The sequence below is a fragment of the Marmota monax genome, unplaced genomic scaffold (assembly GCF_021218885.2).
Source record: "Marmota monax isolate L192 unplaced genomic scaffold, Marmota_monax_Labrador192_F-V1.1 WCK01_AAM20220418_F8-fsc00043, whole genome shotgun sequence".
In the NCBI taxonomy this organism is placed as follows: domain Eukaryota; kingdom Metazoa; phylum Chordata; class Mammalia; order Rodentia; family Sciuridae; genus Marmota; species Marmota monax.
In genome coordinates, this window is record NW_026691982.1 from 9,993,860 (window position 1) to 10,010,180 (window position 16,321).

The 16,321-nt window shown below is 33.5% G+C and overlaps 1 protein-coding gene across 7 annotated transcripts in view; it reads left to right on the plus strand.

Annotated features, from left to right (window-relative positions):
* Ift88 (intraflagellar transport 88) overlaps positions 1–16,321 on the plus strand; it is a 132,185-nt gene that overhangs the window by 40,583 nt on the left and 75,281 nt on the right. For all 7 annotated transcript variants that reach the window (XM_046447645.2, XM_058580644.1, XM_046447650.2 and 4 more), the window contains one exon: positions 4,867–4,953. In XM_046447645.2, coding sequence (XP_046303601.1) covers positions 4,867–4,953 — 87 coding nt within the window. The remainder of the gene's footprint in view (positions 1–4,866; positions 4,954–16,321) is intronic.

Sequence of the window (16,321 nt, forward strand, 5' to 3'; positions counted from 1 at the left end):
GGTGCTCTTAAAAAAAGAAAAAAAAAATCTTAAGAAAAGCCTGTTTTCTCTAGCAAACAAACCAGGACAGGGGGTAGACTAGCAAGATAGACAACTTTTAGAGAAATACCACGGAAAGAATTGGCTGCACTCCCACCGACACCAGCAAAATCTGAATAAAGTAAACCTAGACTCACACCTTTGTGAGGCTGTGCTATAAGAAAAGCACCTCAATACCCCACAAGGATAATATCAGAAAAGGCTAGGCAGGGGACCAGGACTGTCATCCTCAAAGACTATTAACAAATCCCATTCCTCTTTGTTGTCAGTGGATGCCGTATGGACAGTCTGAATTCTACCCCTCTCAGCAGTAATGAAGTATCCCTACCAGTCTTTCCTAGGGTGATGTTGAAGGAGGGAGGTATAGTGGAGAGTGGAGCCTTTAATCTTGCCAAGTGATAACAAGGTTTCTCACCAGGGTCTTAGTAGAGACCATGTAGCAGGAACTTCCACCCTGCACAGCAGAAGCAGGAAGCTATACCCCCCATCCACCCACCCCCCTACCCGATTCAGGGGTCTTTGTGGGGAATCTAGACTTGCACTTTCACCTTCCTGTTTGTGTTAGAATGGTGCCAAGAAAACCAGCTAAAATAGTCCAGATTCTCATAATAAAAATGTCCAAATCTCCATCAGGAATCACTTGTTATACCCCCTCAGAAAACCCAGGAAAACTTGAACTAAATTAAAAAAGAGAATTGTTATATGGCAACATTAAGATGACAAAGATGTTAGAATTATCTGGCAGATTTTTAAAACAACCATGATAAAAAGGCTTCAATAAACAGTTATAAGCATGCTTAAAACATGGAAAAAATAGAAAGCTTCAGAAAACAAACAGAATCTCAGCAAAGAAATAGAAGATATAAACAAGCAGCACATGGAAATTTTAGAACTGAAAAATATGATAATCGAAGGTCCATGGATAGACCCATTGATAGAATAGAGGGGATAGGGGAAAGAGTGAACTGGAATATAGAAAACAAAAATTACCTAGTCTAATCTGTAGAGTGGAACTAGACTAAAAAAAATAAAATGATTTAAAATCCTTGGGCATATACTCAGTAGTGAGATAACTGGGTCAAATGGTGGTTCCATTCCTAGTTTTTTTAGGAATCTCCATACTGCTTCCCAGAATAGTTGCACCAATTTTCAGTTTCACCAGCAATGTATGAGTGTGACTCAGCCATTAAGAAGAATTTCTTTACGACATATGCCAGTAAATGGATGTATCTGAAGACTATTATGCTAAGTGAAATAAGTCAGTCCCTAAAAGCCAAAGGTCAAATGTTTTAAATGATATGTGGAAGCTAACCCACAATGCGGGGGAAGGGAATAAAATAAATTCAGTGGATTAGACAAAGGGGAATGAAGGAAAAAGATGGGGGATAGGAAAAGGAAAGACAATGGGATAAATCTGACATAATTTTGCAATCACATGTATGAATACACCACAGTGAATCTTATTATCATGTATATCCACAAAAATGGGCTCCTAATTAGAATAAGTCATGCTTATGTAATTAAATTAAAATGGATTCTACTGTCATATATAACTAAAAAGAACCAGTATAAAAAAATGAGCAGTACCCCAGGGAACTGTGGGACTTCTAATAAAAGATCTAACATTTATATCATCAGAATCCAGAAAGCTTATAGAGGAATAAAAACAATTTATTGAAAACAGTAACAATAGAAAATATCTATTTTCTCCCCAAATCTATTTGCAAATTCAGTGCAATCCAAAATTCTTTCATGATTACAAAAAACCCAAACAAAAATCTTAAAAAGCAAGAAGTAGAAAGGAAGTTCCTCAATGTGATAAAGTGTCTCTATGAAAAACCCACAGTTAGATCATATTTAATAGTAATAGTTCACCAAAAAACTATCATTACAATTAATAAATGAATTCAAGAAGGTTGCAGAGGAAATAAACTGATTCTTTGAAAAAAAAAATTGATAAATTCTAGCAAGACTGACAAGAAAAGAGAGAAGACCAAAATTACAAATGTTGAGAATAAAACAATCACTACAGATCCTGCAGACATCAAAAGGATAATAAAAGAAGACATACAAATTTAGCAAGTGAGATGAGATTGACTGCTTTCTTAAAAAACTTTCACCACGTATCATATACAAAAAGTACCTCAAAATGAACCATAGACCTAGATGTGAGAGCTAAAACTATAAAATTCATATAAAAACACCTAAAATTAAATATTACCCTCGGATTAGGCAGTGGTTTCCTAAATATGACACAAAACACAAGTGATGAAAAAAAATGGTACATCATCAAAATTAAAAATGTTATGTCCTTCAAACAACACTATCAAGACAGTGAAAATATAACCCACCAAATGAGAGAAAAATACTTGCAAATCATATATCTAAGAAGGAACTTATTTCTAAACTATGTAAGTAAGTTTTCGACTCAATGAAAAATGGTCTAATAATCCAGTTTAAAATGTGCAAAGGTTAGGTATAAATATTGCATATATTTCTGGTTGTAAATGTTTAACTTGTGTCTCTTTTTATTTCAAAACTAACTTTCTGGGCCGGGGTTGTGGCTCAGTGCCAGAGCACTTGCCTAGCATGGGTGAAGCACTGGGTTCCATTCTCAGCACTGCATATAAATAAATTAAATAAAGGCTTATTGACAACTAAAATAATTATTTTAAAAGAATTATTTTAAAAAAATTCTATCATTTTTTAAAACAATGTGAATATTTGAATTAATCATGAAATGTAACTGTTTATTCTGTATTTTCCCATCAAATCCTATTGGTAGTACTAAATGAGTACTTGAGGTTTGGGGAGTTCAGAAAAATGTGCAAAGGATCTGAATAGACTTTTTTTTCAAAATAGACACATTAATGCCGAATAGGCACAAGAAAAGATAAAGTGTCTCTATGAAAAACCCACAGAAGCTGCTAAGGAACTGCAACTCAGAATTGCAATGAAATACCACCTTTCACTAATATTAGATTATAATACAAAATTCAGATAATAAATATTGGTGAGAAGGTAGATAAATTGGTATCCCCCCCCCCCTTCATGCTGATGGTGAGAATATAAAATGGTACTGTAACTTTTTGGAAGACAGACTGGAACTTCCTCAAGAGCTTATACATAAACTTATCATGTGACCCAACAATTTTAGTCCTAGGTAGATAATCTGAAGCAGTTAGAACATGGTTCACATAACAATTTGTATACAAATGTTCATAGTAACATTATTCATAGTATCTAAAAGTGGAAATTATCCAAATGTCCAACAACTCATGAATTTAAAAATATGTTCTATCCGTACAATGGAATATATGCTATATACAGATGAGCCTTGAAAATATGGTAAATGGAAAAAAAGACTAGGTATAAAAACAGAAAGTGGATCAGTGGTTGATAGGCACAGGAAAGTGTCTGCTAATTGGTACTGAGTTTCTTTTTAAGGTTGTGAAAATGTTCTAAAATTTATTAGGGTAGGTTGTTGCACAAATCTGTGAATACACTTACATCATTAAATTGTAGACTTGACATTGGTAAATTGATATGTGAATTATATCTTTATAAAGCTGTTTTAAAAAAAAGAATTCAGGAATACATTTTTAAAAATTAAAAGTAGGGTTTATTCCAAGGATACAAGCCTGGTTCATTAAATATCAGTCATATTAACTAGTTAAGGAAAAAAACTTATGGTTCAAGCAAGTTGAAAAATTCTGTCCCTATTTTTCTGGAGGTTTCTATGATGAATGAGTATTGACGTTTTTCTAGTGCCTTTTCTGCATCAGTTGATATATAACATGGAATGTTAATCAACAACAAAAAGAAATTAATATGGCAATAATTTGGGTGGATCTGAAGGAAATTATCTTATGAAAATAGCCTTTTCCAAAGATTATGTTAGAGAAATGGAGATCAGATTAATGCTTGTCAGGAGTTGAAGAGGAGTGCTAGGAAGATAACATGAGGGAATGAAAACATAATGGAACTACTCCATATATTCACTGTATCAATGCTAGAATCTTGGTTGTGATGTTATACCCTTGGAGAAACAGGGTAAAGAGTAAAAGGTATCCCTATTCCTTTTTTTTATAAATGTGAATTTATGAGTGTCAAAATGTTTAATGAAAAGAAAGAAATTACAGAATTAATGTTTAATGACTTGGAAAAATATTGTTTTCACAACAATATAGTATAATAAATACAGATTATATAATAGTTATATACATTTTGAGTCCATTTAAAAAACTGCTTGTGTTTATAAATCCAAGAAAAAAAAGACTAAAGGAACATTCATCTACCACTATAAATTGGCATGTCCACTTTGAAATACAATTTGGCATTTTCCAGTATTGGGGACAGTGTACGATTTTATATATGTATGCCTATACACGTGCACATACATGTACATATGCATTCAAAGAAACATGTAGTGATTCATTTTTGCTGTTCACTTCACACTATTTCTTCAGTGGTCATTTTCACTATTTACTTTCATGTTCACATTGTAGGTTATGTAAGTTCTGCAGTAGAGCCACACAGGCTGCCTCTGTAGTGTCTCTTTGTTTCTTTAGTTTGTCAGAAGGCATCATCAGGCAGAAAATGGAATAAACGTTGATGACCCAGATGGCAGTCATGTTGCTTGTCATATTTCCAAATTGTATTTTTTTTAACCTGACTTGCAAGCATATTTCTTGTGTAGTTGTCCATCATTTAAGAAGCTCCTGTGGTATGTTAGCTTTGACAGATGTTTATACTTACATTTTAAGAGCTAAATTTTAACTATTTATGTTTCATATTTCTAAATAAAACTTTGTTTGTTTGATATAGGAAAGCCATGGCAGAAAAATACATCATGACAGCTGCAAAACTCATTGCTCCTGTAATTGAAACATCTTTTGCTGTAGGATATGATTGGTAAGAGATTTTAAATGCAATAAAACTGCCCGAATATGGTGTTTTCATGATCATACTTTATTGATTTAAAATTAATATTATTAGAAAAGAGAATAATGATTGTAAGTATTGCTTTATACTTATGAAACATATAATAGTATTAAAGTTAACATAGGCTATCATAAAAGTTGTGAAGTTTTCTATTTGTTCATGTTATTTCACAAATTAAGTGAATTTAGGGCAAATGAACTACCTACCATTTCTTAGGATTTCTTCCGTTGTATAAATTCCAGCTTGTGCCTTCTTTCTTTTTACTTTTTTTCCGCTTTGTTAGTAGTAAACTTTTCATCCTGGGTAATAGCTCTCACATCTAAAAAGGCTGTTGTTTTCTGTTATAATAATATATTTCCTAGTGAGTAGTGAGTAGTAAAGTGTTTTAGATTTAGGAAAGCTCCAGTCATTTGTTGAATGAGCATGTGGTTGAATCTCCTGTCTTCTTTTATAGCGTCTCATATAGGTGATCATTTAATTTCTGCTTGGATTCTTCTGGTGTTTTGATTCATTTGCTTTACTTTCTAACATCTTTAATAAAGGTTTATAACATTATTCCTCATATTGAATCCAAATTTGCCTCTCATGAATGAACAAATACAGAGTTTATCTCTGATGTCTATATGTGGTTAAAATATCAGGTCAGTATGGAAGAATTATGGCTCTGATTTCCTAGTTACTCTCCATAGTTCTTATTGATAGAATAAAATAGCCTTTCTTTGTTATATTTTCATTGTCTTTCAGCTTCTTACCCATGCTGTTTATCCCTTGGAATCTATTCTGTTTCTAGAGTTCATGATCTTCCTGTTTTAATTTACACTGGCAGCTTTAATTTGGCCCATGACATTTGTTTTTACTGTGTTTCCAATTGCATGTCTTTCTTTTACATTCTTTGTAGAGTTTGGTTTTTCTGGTGTTTTTCCTTCCAAGAATCTTTCTCTGCTCTAGTTTCTACAAGATGGTTGTTGGCTTGATTTGGTGTTAAATGTTATCTTGGGGCTTGCCTTCATTTCTCTTCTGGTCTGGACCCTCTATCTCATTTAACAGCTTTGTTTTCTTCTCTTAATTTCATCCCCAGTTAACCCCCTAATGTCATTCTGTGTGGGTCTAATTCTGTCATCATTCTTGATAGATCAGGTATAACTAGGTCATAACTTGTATATCTTCTTTCAGAACTTTAAAAACAGTGACCCATTCGTTAACTAGCATTGTTGCTGACATGATTCTAATGTTGGTCACATCCTTGTTATTTGTTGTGCTCTACATTTTTTTCTGAAGATTTTTATAATTTTCTCCTTAACTTGTTATTTTGAAATTATATAACCACATTTTAAATTTGTGTTTCTTTCTCCTAAGCATTCCATGACCCCTCTTATATTTCAACTTGAAAAAATATTATTTTATTAATTATTTTACAATTTACTCCCTTCTCCAGCTATGAATTTCTATTAATTGGATTTTAGAAGTTCTTATAACTTATGTTCTTTGATAGAGTATTTTCTGTCTGTGGTTTTCTTTGCTTTCTGGGAGAAACCTCCACTTTTTGATCCAACTCTCCAATTTAATTATTTTATTTTTACTTTAAATTTTTTTTTTTACATATTACTTAATATTTCCAAGCACACCTTCTTTCTTCTGGTTGTTCCTTTGTTGTTGTAGAGTGTGAGGAGCACCTGTAGGCTTCACCACTCACACAGATGGAGTGATCAGTAGTTCTGTAACAGACCTCTGATCAGCCTGATCTCTGCCACTGGGGCCTGAATCCACAACCTCACCTCAACTCTGTGGGGGCAGTCAACACACTTCTGTGGAATCTTTCTTAGTGTAACTATCTTCCTTTGTTCTACTTACATACAAGCACACCTTTATCTTTTTTATATTAGTTTAGAAATTGTATTTGCTCATGTCCCCCTCCTGCCATGATCTTTGTTGTAGAGTTTCACCACTTTTATTTCTTTTCCTGTCATTTTAAGTGGGAGTCCGGGAAGAAGTGAGCCATGAATGTCTATGTCTGCTCCCCTTTTGAGTCACAGTCTTGCCTATTGTTAATTGTGATGGAGGGCTTTCTTCCAAATCTTTGTTCTTTCTGGATAAGCAGTTCCAATTCCTTTACCCACTTCAGATAGGATGTTTATATATTCATATTTGATTTTCTGCCAGACTGGTTGTCCACCTAGTTTATAAATGAGTCCCTTAAAATGTGTCATTGTATCTGTGTACAGGACTCCATGTACATTTTCTTTTCACCAACCATGGTAATGGGGAATAGCTAGATCCATTTTTGCACACACTAAATTTTGGTTGTCATCTAAGATCTTCTTGATTTTGGGACAACCACCTCACAATAAATTAACTCTGCTCTTTTAGTCATATCTTTATGCTGAATGGTAAAAATTATTTGTTTTACAAAGTATAAATTAAGTTATCTTGATAAGAGTATATATATTTAATTTTTGAATGTTTTTATGTTTAAAAAATGATAATACTCATCTTTGCAATCTAGCAGTTAGTTTTTAAGTGAAATATTGAATATTTGTTAAAATGCCAACCATTTTCCATTAAATAAAAGTTTTAACTTCGAAGGGTAATTGCTTTTGTCATATCAGATCTAAGATCTGGACAGACTAGGTGATTCTATTCATGTATAATCTTACCTTTATTTTTAATATATTCAAGTAGAACATTAGGGTTTTTTAGCCTAATGACCCTGCATCAAGCCAAAGCATATGCTTTCACTTGAATATTTTCCTGTTGTAAAATGATAGTGTTATATTTAAAAAAAGAATGATAGGCTTGCTTAAGAAACATTGACAAATGGCTATTATGAAATAGAAAGTGAACATATCGGCATCTATTTAAATTTCCAGGGTTTTTTTATATGGATACTAATACAATGAAAGAAGGAATCTAAGACTTAACCATCCATTCTTTTACTGAGCTTCCAGATTTACCCTCACATATTACTTTATCCTGAATCAACATTTTAAAATGTTTGTTTTAGCCAAAGAGCATAGTGATCTTAATTCTTATCATGATTGTTAAAATTCAAAGGAATTGTCAAGATTTCATTTGCAACCTAAGATGTCTTATTTCCTTATGTGTTAATTATACAGGCATCGATTTCTTTGGACCTGGCAGCTTTTCAAAATATTTGCCAAATCTTAGATAACTGAAAAGTGAAGTGCAAATTTCATTTTTAGGAACTTTGAAGAAAGATGTTTGTATATTCATAGAATTTCCTTGTATAATTTTTTCATAAATTGTAATAATTGTGTACGTATATATGAATATATGTGCCTATTGTATACATACATGTTGAAAATGATGCCCATATATATATTAAACTAAGCACAGGAATATAAATATATGTACAGATATGTGTTTTAAAATACTAAACAGTGCTCTTTGCAGGCAACATCAGAGCTTCTGACTGAGGTTAAAGAATACATGTAGAAAAATATTTCATAATGTAATGACTACTTATAAGTAAGTGTCATACATTCTCCTTGTCTGCTTTTTTCATATAAATTGTAGAGGATTAAGGAACAGGCATTCTAAGACATAAATAACATCTGTTTGGAGAACTTTTAAGATTTGAAATTAAACAAGCAAAAGATTTAAATTAAGCCATCTGATTTTTTTTTTTATGATGCTAAGGATTGAAACTTGCATGTGAGGCAAGCACTCTACAAATGCGCTGTATCCCCACAAAGTCATCTGATTTCTAATCTGTTTAGATAATTCTTAAATTATATTTTCAATATGAAAAAAGCCAATGTAGAATCTTCTGAGGCCATTAGACAGTTTTATTTTTATATTTTAAAATTATTCAATAAAAGTGACACAGTTTTGAAGTTGAAAGAGTATTTTCTCTTTATTCAGATCTAGCTTTTGGAAGTTGTTTTCCATTTAAAAAAAAATTTTGTTTTTCAATAACAGGTCTTTCTATGTTACCCAGACTGGCCCCAAATTCCTAAGCTTAAAACAATTCTGCTTCCGCCTCACAATTAGCTGGGACTATAGGTTTACATCCCCACATTGGCTTAAATTTTTCATCATGGTAATGGATCCATAAGAAAAAGTGCTTGCTAATGTTTTACTGACTAGACTATTTCATCCTGTTGAAATCTGGAAATATACAGCTTTCAAAACCTAGTTGATATTAATAAATTAGTCAAAAAGCCAGGAATTTTATAGACATTTTTCTAAAGACAAAGTCATTAATTTTCTCTAGGCCAGTTTTCAATGAGCATGTAAGCAAGCCTGATATCAAGTTCATGCCTTAAATTGTGGCATAAAATATTTTAATTCAGCTTAAATTTAATGACCACAATGCTATTTTAGATTATTTATTAGTATTCCTTTATACTTTAACGCAGGGAGGTAAGCATAATCATTGCCTTTTTGTAGCTAAGAAATGTAGAGTTGACTAAAGACAGTTAGTTTAGGTCAGTCTTATTAAACTTTGTATTCATTGGAAATGACCTGGTTACTTTTTAAAAGTATAGGTAGTACCTGGGGTACATGCTTAGCACGGGCAAGACCCTGGATTGTGTCTGCAAAACAAACAAATCAACAAAGAAGTACAGATTACTATCAAGTTCTCCTATTCTCTTCCTACCATAGTCAGGATTCTGAAATCAGGAGGAGCACTTGGCATTTTTATCAACTCCCCACCAAGTGATTCTGATACATGCAGTATTCTCTTTACCAGTGATACCACCCTTGGCTGAATATTAAAATCATCAGAGGAGTCAAAAAATTCTAAGGCCCAGTCTGTACTCTAGAAATTCCAGGTGTTAAGACTCATGAATAAATAAAAGCCTCCTATGGGTTCTGTGATATGTATCAAACACATGAATAGTACTTTGTACCATGTCAATAATTTTGGAATGCCATTGACTAAGGAAATCATTAAAAGTAAAGATTTCAGTCTTGAATAGGACAGAAAAACCTCTTTTTCAGTGCTCTTTGGTAATATGCTGCCAGGTTTGGATACTCATGGAAATCCAATTGTTTTATTGAGAAACAGAAGGGAAAGTCAGTCCTGAAATTATTTGTGATTTTCACTATAAATTTTCTGGCATTCTTACTATATTTCTGTTATTTTCATATGATTAAATTATTTTAAACCTTTTTTTGGTGAAATATAAAGCACACACAAAAATTATACAAAACAGCTGGATGTGCACATAGAGCACTAATCTCTAGGATATATAAAGAACTCAAAAATCTTAATACCAAAAAAACAAATAAACCAATCAATAAATGGACAGACACTTCTCAGAAAAAGATAGTCAACAAATATATGAAAAAATGCTCAACATCTCTAGCAATTAGAGAAATGCAAATCAAAACTGCTCTAAGATTTCATCTCAGCATGGCAACTATTAAGAATATAAACAACAATAAATGTTGGTGAGGATATGGGGGAAAAGGCACACTCATACATTCATTGCTGGTGCAGCCAATATGGAAAGCAGTATGGAGATTTCTTGGAAAACTGGGAATGGAACCACCATTTGACCCAGCTATCCCACTCCTCGGTCTATGCCCAAAGGACTTAAAAACAGCATACTACAGAGACACAGGCACATCAATGTTTATAGCAGCACAATTTACAATAGCTAAACTGCAGAACCAACCTATATGCCCTTCAGTAGATGAATGGATACAGAAAATGTGGAATATATACACAATGGAATATTATTCAGCATTAGAAGAGAATAAAATAATGGCACTTGTAGGTAAATGATGGAGTTGGAGAATATAATGCTAAGTGAAGTTAAACAATCCCCAAAAACAAAATGCCAAATATTTTCTCTGATTTAAGTATGCTGTTCGTAATGTGGTTGGGGGAGAGAGCATGGGAAGATTAGATGAACTATAGATAGGGCAAAGGGGAAGGAGGAGAATGGAGGGGGCATGGGGGTAGAAGAGATAGTGGAATCGGATGGCCATCATTCCTCTAAGTACATGTATGAAAACACGAACGTACAACCAGATATATGAAAAATTGTGCTCTGTATGTGTAATATGAATTGTAATGCATACTGCTGTCATATATAACAAAATTAAATAAATAAATAAAATATCTGGATGCTATTTTCATAGTCCCAACTACTCGGCAGGCTTAGAAAGGATCCCTTGAGCCTGGGCAACACGGTGGGATTCTGCTTAAAAAAAAAATAAAAATTATACAAAATAGTATATGGTTTAGAAATGAGATATCCCCCAAAACCTCTTGTGATAGCTGGTCGAGGTGGTGCATGCCCATAATACTGGCAACTTGCAAGGCTGAGGCAGGAGGATCGCAAGTTCAGAGGCAGCCTCAGCAAAAGTGAGGTGTTAAGCAACTCAGTAAGAGCCTGTCTCTAAATAAAATACAAAAATAGGACTGGGGATGTGGCTCAGTGGTTGAGTGTCCCTGAGTTCAATCCCCAGCACCATCACCATGCCCCCTGTCCCCAAAAAAAGAAGAATAAAAAAAGCCCCTGTGTTAATGCAGGAATATTTAGAGGTACAAAATTAGATTATGAGAACAGCAACCTAATTAGTCCATCCTAGTTGAATGGACTGGGTGGTACCTATAGGCAAATTGGGGCATGCTCTGGAGTGGTGCTTCTTCCCTGTGGCCCTTTTTCCACACTTTCACTACTTCTTGGCTGTAATGAGCTGAGCAGCCATCCTTTATCATGATGTTCAGCCTTATCTCCAGCCCAAAGCAATCAAACTGACCTACCATGAACTGAACCTCTGAAATCGTGAAACAAAATAAACTTTTCCTCCTCTTAGTTGTTCTGGTTGGGTCACAGCAACCAAAAGCTGACAAACACAAACAGTAACATCAGCTTAGTGTTGTATCACAAAATAAACACCTGTGTGACCACTGCATAGCTTAATAAATAAAATTTAAAGATAGAACATTGTCAGTATCTAGAAGATCCTGATTTGGGTCACTGCACTTCCTACTTTGAAAGGTGACACTGTCTCAACTTCATTGTTAATCACTTCCTTGCTTTTCTTCATACTTAAACATCCTAAACAGGCATACTTGACACCATCATTTAATTTTGCTAGTTTTAAAAAACATTATATATAATGAATCTTATTTTACATATTTTTTTCATATGTCTTCTTTACAAGACATACATATCCTTGCAGGTAGCTGTGGTTTGTTCATTGCTGTGTTATGGTTCATGATGTTAATATATTGCAGTTTATCCATTTTAATTTTACGGGACATTGTGGCAATTTGTACTTTTAACCTATAAAACATGCTTTTTATAAGTTATTTATCACCAACTCTGCTTTCTCATAATCCAGTATCCAAGGTTTGCCATGATTTTTATTCCAAATTTATTGTGATAATATGAAACATGATAGTATACATGATCACATTTATCTTTTAGCTGTAAAAAACTGGCCTACAGCCAGGCATTCTGGGGGCACACGCCTATAATCCCAGCGGCTCAGGAGGCTGAGACAGGAAGATCACAAGTTCAAAAAACCAGCCTCAGCAAAAGTGAAGCGCTAAGCAACTTGGTGAGACCCTGTCTCTAAATAAAATATAAAATAGGGCTGAGGATATGGCTCAGTGGTCAAGTGCTCCTGAGTTCAATCCGTAGTACAAAAAAAACAAAACAAAAATCTGGCCTACATTTAAAGCATAATATAGATAAAATGGACCTAACAAGTCTATCTATAAAGTTTTTTTATTTGTCCCTTTTAATTAGAATCTATTTTGATATATTTATACAAAAATGGAATATATCTTGTTCTAATTAGGATCTCAGTCTTGTGGATGCAACACAATGTTGAGATTCTCATATATGTACATAGGAAAGTCATATCAGAGCTATTCCACTGTCTTTCCTATTTCTATCCTCCCTCTCTTCCCTTTATTCCTCTTTGTCTAATCCACTGAACTATTCTATTCCTCCTCTCCCCATCTTTTTGTAGGTTAGCGTTCTTATATCAGAACATTTGACTTGTTTTTTTGGGGGTTTGGCTTATTCACTTAGCATGATAATCTCCAGATCCATACTTTCACCGGCAAAATGTCATAAAGTTTTCTTCTTTATGGGTGAGTAATACTCTCTTGTATATATGAACCACATTTTCTTTATCCATTCATCTGTTGATGGGCATCTAGATTGTTTCCACAGCTTAGCTGTTGTGAATTATGATGCTGTAAACATTGATATGTTGTGTCAATGTAGTATGCTGATTTTAAATCCTTTGAATATATACCAAGGAATAGTATAAATGGGTCAAATGGTGGTTTCATTCCTAGTTTTTTGAACAATCTCCATACATCCATTTACGTTTAAAACACTAGAGGAACTAGGTATAATAGGAACATACCTCAATGTTGTAAAGCTATATATAACAAACTGAAGGTCAATATCATTCTAAACAGAAAAACTAGAAGGATTCCCTCTAAAACAGGAACAAGACAGGGATACTCTTTTTTACCACTTCTATTCAATATAGTCCTTGAAACTCTAGCCCAAGCAATTAGGCAAAAGAAAGAAATTAAAGAGTTATGAATAGAAAAAGAAGAGCTCAAACTATCTCTTTTTGCCAATGATATGATCTTATATTTAGATGATCCAAAAAACTCCACCAGAAAACTTCTAGAACTCATAAATGAATTCAACAAAGTAACAGGATACAAAATTAACGCCCATAAATCAATTGTGTTCCTATATACCAATGATTAATTTCACATTATATTTACCATACAAGTACCTATTTTTTCTAAAGTTCCATTCAACACTCGCCCTCATTTTTTTTTCCTTTTGTTTCTTTGTTGTTGTTTGCTTAGTGTATCCTTTTTAGGACACTTTTGCATACCCCAACTTTATGAAAATATTTTCCAATGTTTTCTTATAATTTTACCTTTCAAATTTAGATAGATGATCCACGTGGGTTTTTCTCCTTTTTTTTTTTTTTTTTTTTTTTTTTTAGTATGGCATGAAATAGGGAAAGATCTTTCTTTTTCCCTCTGCTCTTTTTACTAGGGCTATCCATTTGACTCAGCGTCAAAAGATTATGCTTTTCCCAATATTCTGTAATACCATCTTTGACATATATCAAGTGACTATGTATGGGTCTGTTTTCTGAAGAATCTCCATACTATTTTCCATAGTGGTTGTACCAATTTGCAGTCACACCAGCAAGGTATGAGTGTACGTTTTTCCCCACATCCTCACCAACATTTTTTGTCGCATGTATTCTAGATAATTGCTGTTCTGACTGGAGTGAGATAAAATCTTAGTAGTTTGATTTGTATTTCTCTAAATTGCTAGAGATGTTGAACATTTTTTTATATATTTGTTGATTGATTGTATTTCTTCTGTGAAGTGTCTGTTCATTTCCTTTGCCCATTTATTGATTGGTTATTTGGTTTTTTTGGTGTTATGTTTTTTGTTTTTTGTATTTGTTAGCAATAACAAAGCAATCTAAATGCTTTGTTATACTAACATAACAAGTTGTGCTTTTTAGGCTGTTATGAGATTACATAGTAGGAGTCCCCAGTATAGAGTAGCGTTATGGAAGGCTTCCCAGATTAAATGATATTTGGATTGAGAGCTGAAGAATTAGTAAAGATAAAAACAGCAGGGAGAGAAGATATTCTAAGTAGAGGAAAGATAAAGATCCAGATGATATATGTTCCTCAAAATAATTCAGCTCTAAGTTTCTGAGGAACCTTATGCACAAGAACAGTAGAATTTAAGTACTCTCCTTAGGAAAAAAATGAGAAAAAGTAATTCAAATAATTTTCCATAGGACTTAATTCTTTATAGAACCCCAGTTGATGAAAGTAGGGAGAAGAGCATGATGTGTTTACTTTTGAGGCATTTGATTTGTTGGTATTTCTTTTGTTATTGAACCATTCTTCTCCTCTTACTGTGATACTATACCCTTCTGGTTGTTATGCCTCTGATCATTTTTCATCAGACTACTTCAGCCATTCTTCCTCTTCTGGCCACACGGAAGTTTTGTTTCTCTGAATGTCAGCCTTCTCACTTCTCACTCCTCTCTACTTACCCCAGATGGCCTGATCCATACCTGTGAAATTTATTAGAGCACTAAAACTCTTGTAAATTCCTGAGCAATACTCCTGAATGATAGTAACATCTTTTGTTACAAGATAACAAAAGTTATCTTTCCTGTCACAAAAGCTTCTAAAACCCTTGAAATCACTAGCATGTGATTGAGTTTTGTTTTTTTGTTTTCCTGTGTTAATGAGATAACTGATTGGCTGAAAACTCCACAGAGCCTAAGGATAAGGGCTAGTTGCCAGAGAACCATGTGATTTAAGGATTGGAACTTTCCTTCCCACATCTCTAAGGAAAAGGTTGGAGATTAAGTTAAACACTAATGGCCAGTGATTTAATAAATTGTGTCTGTGTAATGGGATCTCTATAAAACTTATGACTGAGAGGGTTTAGAGAGCTTCCAGGTTAGTGAAGATATCTACATTCTGGAAGGGTGGCAAACTCCAAATATCTCCAAATACAGAAGCTTCTGTGCTAAGAACACTTTCAGACCTTGACCTATGTACCTCTTCATCTCACTCTTTATCTGAATCTTTTATATTTTTTGTAAACAACTGGTAATAGTTACATTCTATGAACCATTAAAATCTGTGAACTTAAGAAGGGTCATGGGAACCTCTAGTTTATAACCAGGTGAGATTGTGGAAACTTGCTGCTTGTGATTGATATATGAATTGAAGTCCAGTCTTGTGTAACTGAGCCCTTAAATGCAGTTGGTTAAATTAATGGCAGAATTGGATTAAATTACAAAACAGTTGATATTTTTAGAGAATTGGAGAATTGATTGGTGTAGGGGAAATCTCCACACATTTGTTATCAGAAGTGTGAGTAGAAAAATAGTTTTCATTTTAACACCCATGTCTCTGTCGCTAATATGTTGCCAAATCCCAGACATTTATTTTAGAAGACTGTATTATATTATGGGCTTACACATCTGACAATTGGACTATCCTCTTTAATGTTGTTTATGCACTGTAAATTCATCATTTTCAATCCTAAGTGCATCTTCTCCTACACTCTAAACATGATCTCATTATATATTGTCGAGATAAATGGTATTACCAGTTAACCAATTGCATAACACAAAAATCTAGACCATCACTTTAGATTCCTCTATGTCCTCTGTCTCACTTCCTATATCTGACCATCAACTACTTCTCATTATATCACCTTAACATCTTTCAAAATGACCTCCTTTTTATTTCTGTATACTGTATTAGTTCAAAATTTCATTATTTTTTCATAGGTCATGGCCTACTATTTTGGCTATC